The 13,885-nt window shown below is 37.7% G+C and overlaps 1 protein-coding gene across 2 annotated transcripts in view; it reads right to left on the bottom strand.

The window, feature by feature from the left end:
* The window catches only part of dve (SATB1_N and homeodomain domain-containing protein dve), a 44,974-nt gene extending 33,657 nt beyond the window's left edge, over positions 1 to 11,317 (bottom strand). Inside the window, exons 1-3 of one of the 2 annotated variants that reach the window (XM_011641528.2) lie at positions 10,664 to 11,317; positions 10,084 to 10,384; positions 1,973 to 2,243 (exon numbers count right to left, since the gene is read on the bottom strand). In XM_011641528.2, coding sequence (XP_011639830.1) covers positions 1,973 to 2,243; positions 10,084 to 10,158 — 346 coding nt within the window. In that variant the 5' untranslated portion in view covers positions 10,159 to 10,384; positions 10,664 to 11,317. The remainder of the gene's footprint in view (positions 1 to 1,972; positions 2,244 to 10,083; positions 10,385 to 10,663) is intronic. The other variant, XM_089084448.1, reaches the window with a different exon arrangement.
* Positions 11,318 to 13,885: the final 2,568 nt, after the last annotated feature.

The raw sequence follows: 13,885 nt of genomic DNA, 5'->3' as shown, positions 1-13,885 counted from the left end.
TTAGGAAGTGCGTGCTTCTGTCCGCCCGCATCCCCCATCGCATCACGCCACCATTTTCTCCCCGCGTAAGTCGGGGTTGAAAAAGCAAATATGTACTTTTGCTTGCTGCATTCCTCCACGCCTCGGATCACCGAACTATAGAGACTATCTCCTCTCTCTATCTTTTAAGAATTCTTAAACCAATTTCTCTCTAAAAGTCAGCCCGAGAAAAGGGTCACAGAAGAATGTAATTTAATAAAACTGAAATGTGTGACATAACATCTCCCTTTCTTGAGTCAATAATATTATGAAGGAAATAACCAAGGGATGAAAGTAAAGAAACGTAAAAATTTAATGATAAATTTACATAAATGGTGACACGATAGATTAGATAATTATTTAATTATGTTCATTCTTTCGGTTTTACAGTATGACATTGATTCTCTTCGTCTTATCATAACTTTGTCTATTTTGGGAAATAAGTAAAAGAAGAGAGGCTTATCAATGTCCTACTTGTAAAAAAACTAGATTTACTTTTTTTTTTAAATTTTGTTAAATATAATAATATAATTTAAACAGAATTGTAAATACACATACATTTCTTCCAACACACTTGGAGTTATTTGTAAAAAGATGAATTAAAATAATAATTTGGATACAAGAAGGAAAAATAATTAATAAATTGCTGTTAGATATTTCATTTATGCAAATAAATTACTGTGGAAATTTTATTTTATTTTATGGCTGTTGCTTTCTATAAATTTTAGTATCATTTAAAATTACAGTAAGCTAAGAAGTGCTTCTTGATTCTTTGTTCATACGTTAACGTTTGATTCTTATTGTAAACGGACGCGTACAAATTGTTTCCACCGCATTATCGAGGATCAAGGAAATTCCGCCGATAGTCTATCTCGTTTACGAGCTTTAACGACCCTTCTCGCACGACTTCCATCAAGTATGTACGTCTTTGTCATTTTCAACGGAAGTGGACTTTATATGCGCGACAAAACAACGGAGTTCTGGATTATTATGAACAAAATAATAGCATTTTGAAGATTCTCCATATTATTCATGTAACATACATATTATTAAATAACAACATATAACATACATATTATTAGATAACAACTTTTTGCAATAGTTATATAGTAGTGACAACAATTCTATTCAGTCTATTCTCGTTATTTATAAATTAAAACATTATTGCTTACAATAGTATTTTAACATAAAAATATACGTATTAATTGTTATTCTTTTCCTTTCCATTAATCAAAGTAATCGATATTATCCGAATGGAATGAAAAAAAGTTTAAATCTAAAATATTACATGACTTTAAACGTACATCACGTTGCTTTCCCTTCTTTGCTCTATTATTTATTACACAAGAGCTATATCGGCCTTCGCCGGACGCGAGACAGTGACGACGATTAACGCCGCTTCCGTTCGACGCAGAATGCATTAATGGACATCGGTGACATCGGTGCATCGTTACCGCATTTTCCTCCTTGCCGTCATCCGAGTAATCTCAACCGAGTTACACGTTGTAAAGACGTTAAAGCTGTTTTCGCACGATCCGGTCTCTCGTAAAAGGTGACTTAATTCGCCCGGCAAATCGACGATTTACGGCCGCGGGAACCCTGCGCAAGCTGTCACACCCGGGATAAAACCCAGGGTAATGGGGTGTATACGGGTGAGGAAACGGAAAACGAGCGGAACACGAGCGTTTAATTTCTTCATTTCGCAATATTCGTATATTATTTAAAATATAATTATTTAAAATATTTCTGTGTTAATATAAAGTAATATCAATTCTCAACGATTTTCTTGCCAAATTCTTCAATGAGGTTTTCAAAGAGGTTTTGACCAAAAAAAAAAATATTGACGATTCGCAGCAATTGCTTCTTAATTTGCAATTCTTATCAGATAATTAATAAATCGATTAAACATAATGCAGGCAATATAAACAAATTAAAAAATGTAACAGATACTTACCTGTGCTGGAGGCGGTCTTGCTGAGATCAAAGCCCTCCTGCTTGGGACTGGCGTTGATTTCTTGCTTCGGGTGCTGATTGTGCGCGGAGAACGGTGTCTGGGGTGTATTGAGAGGAGTCTGCGATTGCAGCGGATGCACCGGCGGATGCTGAGATGCGTTCTGCTGCTGAGACTGTTGAGACTGATGAGACTGAGGGCTCCTCGGTAACGAGGATACGCTGCTCGGTCTCGATGGTGGCGAGGCCTTGTGTGTCAATGCCAACGCTTGGCTCTGCAATTGCGGGAGTTCGTTAAATTATTTTTATATTTATTTTTCGATAATAAAATAGATTCAACGCAATGTCAAACGGTATTGATTATGTAGGACCATCATTGTATGGATCGTTAAGATGCGGCGTATTTATCACAATGTTATCAAAGAGAAAGTGATCGCCTCTATTTAAAAGAGGATGAACATATTATATAGAGAGATTCGATAAGCTCTACATTATAAAATATAAGAATCTTTTTATATAGCGAGGAGATGGCAAAAGAAAGTTTAATACCAGGAAGCATGATTTGTACATTTTTACGCTTATTACTCAGGCAAGTTCTTCTCCGGCTTCTATATTGTTCTCGGCAAAGTTTCACAGCGAAAATATTTTCTGCAAGAGCACGTTATGTAAATTATTGTGATGTTTATTTCATCGCTCGTTTATATATAATCCTGCGAGAGTGCGGTAATCGCCGCGGGGTAATATAAATCTCTTGCTGTCCTTAATCTCTAAAGACAAAATTCCCTGGCACATCATGCTTCCAACGGTCACGTGACTTTTTCACAGGGACGATTACAATAAAAATTTCCAGCTCTTATTAATCTCTGTACGAAAAATATTGTCGCACACCATTGATATAAGACGATATATTACATCTTAATTGTTTTTTATATAGGTAAATAAAATTTGTTAGACTTTTAATAATAATATATCAAAATATGAATATATCAAAAGAAATACTTATTAAATATTAACGTTGCATCTTTACCAAGATGTGCGCGCAGTGAACGATTAACTGGATTCTGCTTCGAGAAAAGAAAAAGAAAATAACTCATGGCGCAAATTAACTATGCGCTATTGGAGACAATCTAGCGATTAAAAAAGCCTTCGACGGCAATTCACGGTGGGAGCGTCGCCTAAACGCGGTCAAATCTGCGACGTTTCGGTCGGGCCGAACGAGCCGGATGATCTAAGCGTCGTCGCCGATGAAATCTGAGCACGTGCTCAATTCCGAGCGGTGGCCAGGCTAAGGCATAAGCGCGGACTTAGATTTATGTATGAGTGAACTGAACTTAACACTAACGGCTAAGCCGTCCACGATGTCAACTAGGGTCAACTGGACCCAGAATGCGACAATCCTACACCACCGCCGCCGCAACAACCGCTGCCGCCGCCGCCGCCGCCGCCGCCGCCGCCATCGATGTGCGAAATGCACCGCGGAGCGATTTTCGTCTGGAAACTGGATCGTCGATGACGCCTCCGTGGAATACGAGCGGCAGAACGAGCCGAGATGCGAGGCGTCGTTTAACCCTCCGTGATCCTCCGCGACTTCCTGCCGCGTTCGTGTTTGCTCGCAATCAGCGATTTTCGCGGATATTTAGCCTCGTTATTTAATTGATGAATACGAAATTATAAAATTTAATTAGCCGACACTCACACGTGTGAAACGACCTTGAATAATCGATGATTGCCAGCATTGTATTAATTATTCCTCGAAGATGATAGTCTTGATTCTTAATCAAACAAACATTTTTCATTTTATCGTTCTATTAGATTGTAATTCAATTCAATGATCTTTGATCTTTTTTTTTTTAACAATGTATCTTTTGCTCGTAATTATATCTTGTAAGAAACATTCTGTAAAAAAAAACATTAAAGCATTAAAGCAAAAATGTAATCAACAAATTTAGATCGAGAGGGAAAAGAAGTATTTATACTTCTACCTAGTTTTTAATGTCTCTACACGTCATTTCTCTCATCGATCTCTAACGATCGGCTGCAAAGGATTCGACCGGCGATTTTTTCGCTTGCCCTGACTGTACCGGGGTACCAGCTACTGTTTCGGGAGCTCTTCGAGGTATGCACTCGCAAAAAACACGTCAGACCGCTGAAGACCCGGGCCAGAAAACGGGAGTAAGCAAGGAGAAGAAGATGATGATGAAGAAGAGGAAAGAGAAAGATGAGAAGGGGACGGAGAAGCGGGATGCCTGAAGGTGCCGAGGAGAGCGAGAAAGAAAGATCAAGAAAGGCCGGCCGGCCATCGTTGACGGAAAAGAGACGTGTGGCCCCGACGGGCCCCGAGGGTCCACGTGGATCGAAAGAGGACGGGCCGACGAGGGTCTCCTCGTCTTGTTTCCACGCGAGGAATGAAGATGAACGCGAGACCGAAAGGAGCGGGAGCGCGTAAGAAGGGGCAACAGGTGGATGGAGTTAGCGGCTTATCCGGCTAACGCCCCAAGTGATATCGCGGTAACTCTGCTGTGACGTGCGAAGGGTTACGACGCTGTGTCGTAAAATCAGGAATTTCGGTTCGCTCATCGATCCGGCTTTCGCCACGGTTGAAAATTCACTCGGCCTCCCAAAGTGGAGTCGGGAATCGCAGAAATTTGAAGGTGTTGGCTCAGAGAAATGTTTTGCGTGAAACACCGTTCTTCTTTGAAAATTCAGTATTTTATCGCTCAAGCGATAAAAATTACTCCTTATCAGAGTATGCGAGGTTTTTAATTGCGCGGTAATTAATTTACAAAGATACATTAGCTAGCATTTGTAGGACTAACGTAAATGGCTGAGATATTCAGTAGGCAGATAAGATTAAAATAAAAAGTTGGAAGAGAATACATTGGAAAATCTATAATAATTATCAACAATAATTATCGGAATATTTTTTTACATTATAAATAACTTTTTTTTAATAAAGTAATAATTACTCAAATTAAGTAAACGAGTTTCCTAAATAAAAACGAATGCTCAAAGTATTCGTTAACGAATTGCCGGACTATAAAAAAACTTGGATTTTGCGAGAAACGCGTCCAATTTGAGCGAGCTAGCGTGAATTCGCACGAACGTGCCTCATCCCGCGTCTCGATCGTGCGTGGACCGTGACGACAGTAAAAATGAAATAGCAAATAATTAACCGCGAAGCGCGATATCGCGTCGCGCCACGGACGACGACAGTTCGGCAAGCGTTTATCAAACGGATCAGCTTTATCTACCGGGTGTAACAGAGATACGCAGCGACGGCGTTTCCTGTTGTATGTTTCCCGTTAAGGCGATAACCTTAATCGCTGACCGAGCACAGGGTCCTCGTGGACCTAGAGAGAAGCCGCGGCGAGAGAGAGAGCTTGATGGAATTCGAAAAATTAACCGCGACGGAACGGCGGCTCTCCGGATTGTTTGCACCAACGAGCTTACGTAAGGTTCAATCTCGATCACAGTCTTTTAATGTTTGGCCAATTGAACGCGCGGTCCTTTTCGGCGTATATCTTACGTCAGCGGTATCGTTCCTCGTGCGACCAATTCTATCTAACGGAACAAAAAAAGAAAGACAAAGAGAACAGAAACACGATACATTCGCTCCTTCGTACAAGGATTCTCTCTTTTAGTCTCGCCATGGTTTCTGTGACGATGTTCGATGCGTGTAAATTACCGGGCGCTCGTCTTTATTAATTCTTCGAATGGTGCTCGAATTAACTCGTGAGCACTCGCGTCATGAAAAATCGCATTGCGGTTCATGCCGTGAGCGAGACATCGCGATACGAGATTGTGAGAGTTGGTCTTTTAGTTGCTTTAGCTGCATCTTTTCAGAATATTTAAACTAAAAATAAAATTGAGTGATATTATAATAGCTACCAATCCGAAATGTATAGTTTCACAAGTAAGAAAAAAAAAAAAACAAAATGATTTAATCTCAAAATAAGGAAATTTAATTTTGCTTCTAAAATTTTTTATATCTGCCGATCCTGCAATTTTTTTCAATCATGTCCACTGAAAATTTGATAACTGGCAAGTTTTTGATTGAGTAGAATAGAATTTTTTTAATTTTCTAGAGAAACCAGAGAGAGAGAGAGAGAGAGAGAGAGAGAGAGAGAGAGAGAGAGAGAGAGAGAGAGAGAGAGAGAGAGGGAGAGATTGAATAATCGTAAATCGTACAAAATTTTATGGAAATTGGATAACGATGATATAATCGTTTTGTAATTGTTAAAGATTCCAATTATGGAGATAAGCTGGTACATTTTTATAGAACATTGAAAAGCACTCGCCGACTTCTAATCTTCATCGATATAATAACATGCAGTGTATAATATGCAGTGTGTTGTGTACTAATAACAATTCGTAAATCTACTTAACAACATTTAAAGCGATTCACTATCTGTTTCACTGCGCGTGATAATTTCGTTATCTTTCGGCAGTCATCGCATGAAACGGAATTAAATGTGGCGCGACCCATATTAATCTGCAACATTCTAATCATACTTATCGAAATATCAGCGATATCTCCGAACGATAATTGGTTGCCTCTTTGTGACAGATAATCCGCGGATTGATGCGTTTGCGATCACGTTACGTAAATTGTTGCCGACTGTAGCGACAGATACTTCGTTCCTAAGTGCAAAACATGGTAGAGCTAAAGATTAGAAAGCAACAGATAGGATCTTGCACCGGCAATGATCACCGATTTCGAGGGTTTACCGGAGAAAGCAGCGAGAATACAAGTACCATTTCAAAATTACAGTTCAGATGACCATACATAAATTGTTCTCTTGATATTAACTGTTCTCTTGATATTAATATCAGAAAAAAAAAATACATTGCAAGTGGGGAAATATTTATCTAATATAAATATTTAAAAACAGACATATAACGCTTCTTCCATAAATGTTCAAACTAAATACGTCACAATCCTTGAAATTTCTCTCGTACGTTTCTTTTTCTCTTTTAAAAATATTAATTATTTATTTACACAAATTTTTCAAGAGTAGCAGCTGTTACGACTGATTTTGATTAAAAAAATTTTACAATTTAGGGGTGATGATGTGAAAAAATTGAAAAAAAAAATGAAAAAATTACAATTTAGGGATGACGATGTGATTCGATAAAACTGCACGTAACTAATTTTTCCTCACAAAATATTCACCGAGAAAACAAAAGATCATGCTTGCGGCATAAAAAGGTAACGTAAAAGGCCTACGGAGAGAGGACCGCGAGCTCTACCTGCATTTGATATATCGGCTTCGGTGGCCGGATAGATGGATTACAATCATTCCGGGAGCTGGGGTGGTCAAATACCGTGACCATGCGTGTTTCAAACGTATCCTCGTGCACGCACACGTATACGTACGACGCACTTTCGAGTACACACGTGGCGCCCGTGCGTGCACGGGCAGTCCTGCGTGCAACGCGCTGCAAGGACGTGTTTTCAAGTACCAGAATGCAAGAGGTGCGTCGTGGTAGCGTGAAAATTTTACATTGCGAGCTCTTTTCTGCCTCACGTTCTTTTCTTCCATTTAATGCCACAAGTTCGCCCGGCTTAAGATCTATTACGTTTATTAAACGTTTATTAAGCGTCATAGATCTAGCTATAATATCGATAGCGACAGAAAATTTAATTAACTTCGGAATGTCCCGCTTATCCTTTTGTTTCTTTTTTTTTTTCTTTCTTTCCCTCGCGCGATCATTATGCTCGAGTTTCGCGGATTTGTTATGTACATAGCTCTGCAATTGTTATTATTTACGCATATTAGTTTGCTCCTTTAACAATGTGATTTAAATGATTATAATATAAATTATGAAGATTGAGTTTAAAATTTTTACATATCCTGTAATCCAGTGTAGTATATTGTCCTTGCGTTTTTTCAAGAACGAACTACGAAAATGAGATTTGGTATGTTAATATCAAAAACATGAAGGAAAAGCTTTGTATGTATTTCGTAGTAACAGCATTATGAGATTATCCTCAGTCTCTGACTTCTTTTCTGGAATATATTTGGATAGTGCACCTCTCGAGGTGCGTATAATTTCATACAAGTTTTATAGATATTTTCTCTCTTAGATTTTATTTGTTTATTGCAATAAATTGTACATATGAAATATATAATTCTTGATAAAGTATATTTCATGCCATATAATACATGTATAATAAACTAATGATTTTTTTTTAAATAAATGACATACATAATAATATCATATTTCAATATTCTTATTTGTCACTTATTAAACTTATGACTTATCATTCTAAAATCATCTAAAACCAATTCTATTTATTGTTATTTCTTCTTTTGTAACCGTCAAAATGTAAAACAGAACGTAGGATTAATTGTAAAATAGATCATATATTTCTCTTTGATTCTAATTAGTTTGTTACGACAATTAGTTTTATTACGACAATTTATGTAAATGTTTTTTCAAATTATCTATAGCATTTTTCGCCCGTTAATTTTTCGATAATCCATAGTCAACCAAAGGCGGCCATGGATCGAGAGATCGAGCGGTCAATGGAGACATGCGGTCTTATTCCGTTGAATGCCAGAACATGAACATGGTCGTGGCACAGGAAGAAGGCAGGGGCACATCCGTATCGTGGTCAGAACCCGTGACCCCCCAATACGTACATACACGTGTAAACGTACGCGCGTTCGTCCACACAGCACACACGCGAGCCGCGGCTTTGCCAAGGATTATCCCCCGCCCTACGCGTTGCCCCTCGGTTTTCATTGTGAGCGTCGGAAAATAAAATCGCCGAATCTGAATTTGGTATGCGATTTTTGATGATGGGGAATCGAATCTAAAACCGAACGAGCGCTCGCGTTGCGTTTAAACGGATAATTATTTCCTTCCTAAGCGATCATAAGCGTCTGATAAGTAACGTATTTTTCTTTTTTCGATGTTGCATAGATTACGCGAGTGCTTACCTATATGTATAAATATACCTGTTCTATATTTCTTTTTTATCTGAAAACCATGCGCGTCTCTCTCAAAAGGTGAGATTTTAAAATAAGATCTATATACATATGGAAAAATGAAAATTCCTGCTTAATTCTGTTGGAAGATTTTTGCATTTTTTCCTAATAACATAATATTCTTCTTTATTATTTCTTATAAAACAAATGCGACGTAGAAACAACGCTTTGGTTACTTATTTTCGATATCGGGATAATCACACGTTACACGTGGAGTGGTCGACCGCTTTGAGATGCGAAAGAATGTGCCAAATTGATGAAGAAGAATTAAGCGGACTGAAAGCGCGTCCAGAGAGAGAAAGAGAGAGAGGGGTGCAAGAAACGATAGGGTGGCCAATTGGCTGTGTAATGTTAGAAAGGGGTTGCTTCTCGCCCCTCGTACTCGCTAACACCGAGTATAGACGGTGCGTTATTTTTATAAGTTCGGTAGACCGAACGCCGAAAACGATGCTGGCACGCTAATCCATGACGTAAATCATTTTATCGGAATTTTATATTCCTTATTAAATTAAGGTAGTATATATTGCTGCAATTTTTTATCAATTGGTTATCCAATGACAAATATATTTCTATGATTTTCTAACATATGAAAAAAGAATTTGAAATAATTTTGATTGATAATTTGACGGTTTTATATAATAATTAACCTTATTAATTTATTAATAAGGAGTTTATATGACATTTAAATTATAGTTTAAACTATAAAATATGTTAATTATTCTTTTAGTCTTTTTTTCTCCTAATAACTTTCTTCTTTTCTATCTTTTCTATAATATTTAATTTTGTAGAAAAAAATTTATTTCTTATACATATAACATTATATTTTCTTTTATATTTTAAAATTTTCTTTTAGATTATATCTTCAATTATATCTTTAATTAATATTATTTTTTTTTAAATATAATATTACATTTCTTGTAAGTATGATAACATATTATAGTAAAGTTTATCATAAATTTTTTAAAAATATTGTTGCCACATAAATATATTACTTTTTAATATCTTATAAAATCTCTCAAATTTTATTAGAGGAAAAAAATACAATGTTATATCATATGTATAAGAAATAAATTTTTCATGTAAAAAGTTTTGTCTAAACTAAGGGGAAATAAAGGATTACCTGTACTTGATCCGTCTTTGTGTTAGCAGCCATCCATGCCTCTACGAAGGTGTCCATTGCGCTCTGAAAATCCATTCCCTCCTGGGGCCTCAATAATTCTCCTGGGCCTCGGAAGTCGCCGCCATTCGTGACATGTCGCGTAATACTCGATAATTCTCACAAACCCATAGCGTTAATTTTTGGCCTGGCACTTATTAAAAGTCAAATGCGATCGGACAGGTGTTGATAGATTTCTAAGCCAAATGTCAAATTTTTTTGTCTTGTAAACGATTCTACGTCACTTCGATCGAGTATCCGTGGCCTATGATAATATTGACAATCGTGCAAATTACATAAAACTTCCTTAATTACAATTGAAATCACAGACGTATTGAGACGTGCATGAAATGTCCATTGATTTACGTAGAAGGTTTCTTACAGACAAGTTCTTAATTTCTAGCTACTGTATACTAACGATTAACGCGTGGGTGATCATTTTTTTTATACCGAAACGACTTACACACCTACGATCACTACGATTTGTTCTAAATTTTATTTTGGTATTAGCATGAAATATTAAATACGATTAAACTGCGCGTACCTCTGACTAGACTGCGGAAAATCACACACGTGCTCGCAACTCATTACGATAAGTATCGTACGGAGTAAAATCGGAGTAAATAGAGCGATCTCTCTCTCTCTCTCTCTCTATATATATATATATATATATATATATATATATATAGTCTCTTCCCGTTTCCCGATCACCAATCGGCACGTTCGTCCGTTCAGAACGTCACGTACATACGAGTCCGAACGACTACATCGATCGGAGTCTCTCGATCATCGATCACAGAATCAGTCACCGTTGCCGGTCATCTCCCGAGAACAGGCCGTAAAGGCACTGTTTCGGCGCGCGTGGGTCGTCACCAATTATCAGCACCGAACATGTGCGTGGCTCATCTGCGTGCTCCGAAAACTGGAACTCGATCGATCCCTTTGGAGTTTCTCGTCGAAGCGATTTCGAAATCACGCTCGCGTTCGCGTCATCCACGTGCCATTTCTCTCGCGTCCCGAATGTACCTCTAGAAATCACGCGAGGTCTCCGAGCACCAACGGAATGTCATTCGCGCCGCCGAGGACGAGCGCACGGTCCGCGAGGACAACACACGTTCGCTGGGAACGGCGTTCGAGCCGCGACTGTGCGCGTCGAGGCGTCGCGGCGCTCGATCTGCTGCCCCTACGACGCCCTACCTGCGAGCGCGCCGTCAGTATCAACCCCACCACCGGATCGTATCGCCGCCGCCACCACTGCTACCACCACTACCACCACCACCACCACCAGCAACCATCACCACCACCTCCATCGCCCATCGCCCGCGATACCGTCGTCTCGCGTCTACCGATATCGCGGCGGAGTGCCTCCTCTGGTCCTCGCTCGGCTGCTGGTTCACCCTCTCGCTCGCCAACTCCTTCGGAACCCACCTTCGTCGTCCTCCGCAACCCGAGAGATCCCGCCGTCTCGTTCCCGCTCCTTCTTATCCTCCCCCGATTTCGCTGTAAAGCTTTCCTCGCTCCGGATAAGGCGTCGTCCCTCCGCGCGCTTTACCGCCTCCTCGTTCCTCCTTTGTTCGCGTTTTCTTTTCGATCACACTTTCATTTGTTTTTGTATTACCTTAATACCGTCTGGCATTAATGTCATAATCAGAATATATTTTGATCAATGAAACTGCCTCCTACTAAAATCCATAAATAAAATAGTAAATTTTCCCAAAATTTATAAAAATTTTTTTATTTTTGATTCTTCTTATAATATTTGTCTACTTAAATCTTTGTCTATTTAAATTAATTTTATACCTTTTATTTTTTTTTCTATTAATAATCCGTCATTCATTTTATTTTTCTTGACAATTTTGAATTTTTATTTGTCAGAATATTTTTTCGGTTCTAAATCACTTTAAATTTTTTCCTGCTATTTAATTTTTTGTATATCCATATTTCTTTCTCACGCTTTGAAAGATCCATTGTTTCAACCCGTGCCCACCTCTCGTTCTCTTTCTTTTAAAATCTTTCTCCATCGAATTCGACTCTCGCCTATTCTCTCTACCCTTCACTTCTGCACCCCCACCAAGATCACTTCGGGGGGTGTGTCTAAAGGTAATATGCACGTACACCTGTCCACCTGCGGCACGTTCTCTGCAGAGATTCGCGACTGCCGATGACCGAGCTAGATGTGGAAGGAGCATAAAGCGATATCTATGTCACCGCATCGATTTTTTCGTGGTCCCATGAAAGTTGCAAAGCATCCCCGTAAAACAAATATTTGGGGCTATATCCACATGAATTTACACAAAACGCATTTTAAACATATTTTGTTTAAGAGCTCTTTAATGTAAATTTAATATAAATCAAATTTTAGGTTTATAATTATACGTTGAATAAAACTGTATAATGATAATTTTCAAATGTTAAGCCAATTAATAATACAGTAAACGTATTAATGTATTGCTTGAATGACAAATTATTTTTAAATAAATGTTTATGAAAACGCATCAAGTATTAAATTTTTTGACCGAATATTGAATAATACTCTTGTGTGTATGCGATATATCTGCGATAACGTAGAGAAAGAAAAAAATGTATAAAACTATCTTGTATAATATAAAAATAACTGGATACGCAGCAATTAATAATTAAATGACATTTGAACAGATCGATGCGTTGAATTCCATGCGATAACAAGCAACAGATGCGTATTCGGATTAGAAATTGATTCGATAGAATCATTCTTCGACCTTCATAATAAAAGCGATCGAGATCCGAGACATCAAGATTTCATCCTTTTATAAGCAAGCAGATTATCGAGAGTAATTTAACGAGAAACTAACATCAAAATTCTCTTTATATTTGTTGGATCAACAGTATAGTTTGTCGCTTTTAAATTAATTTGAAATAAAAGCATAAAGTAAGGAAAAATTAGCTGGGAAAAAGTGATATATTAAATAAAAATATATGACAAGTATAAAAGGAATGAATGCACAATGAATGTACAAATATATAAATAAAATAAAACAAAAAATATACATTATGGCATTTTAAAATATAGAACGTTTTAATTTTATTAAATATTATTTAATTAGTATTAATTATATATATATATATATATATATATAAAAACAATTGTTATAATAGTAATTAAACAATATTCAGTAATACTAAAAAAGGTTGTATATTTTAATATGCTATAATGTATATTTTTTAATTTTATTTGATTATATAATCAGCAGAATTCATCTTAGATTAAGATAGCAGTAATTAATATAGAAGTAGCTTTCCATTGATATATCAACTACGGTTCCCCTTAATACTGTTAAAATAGATCGGTTCGAAAACGGAGAGTCTCAAAGGGAACATACACACATGTATGCGTACACATATGTATTCACATATGTATTCGCAGATTCCTGTAAACGTCGGATTAGACAATCTCTGAGAATTAATTTCCATAGACGACGAAAGTAGTATCGTTACCAATTCTAGCGGTATCCGTGATGAAATTTCGGTGCTTCGGGACCGACATCCTGCCCAATTATATCCTTCTGCGTTTGCGTATGTCACATGTGCTTTCATAATGCACGTATATGGCTTCGCCTTGTCAGATGTGATACGAAATAGCGGTGTCGACATGCTCAAAGATACACGCGCGTTACTATCGTTCGATAATCCGTTGGAATTAGGTGAGTTCGCGACTCAACCTGTCCGTTTTATCATCGGATTAACGACGGAAATGACGAAGTATTTGTGGTGTAACCGAGGAATATCT

This window comes from Pogonomyrmex barbatus, unplaced genomic scaffold, assembly GCF_055798465.1.
Source record: "Pogonomyrmex barbatus isolate J1 unplaced genomic scaffold, ASM5579846v1 scaffold9, whole genome shotgun sequence".
Taxonomy (NCBI): Eukaryota; Metazoa; Arthropoda; class Insecta; order Hymenoptera; family Formicidae; genus Pogonomyrmex; species Pogonomyrmex barbatus.
The sequence above is the reverse complement of the archived record's forward strand: the minus strand, read 5'-3'. Positions and strand labels throughout refer to the sequence as shown.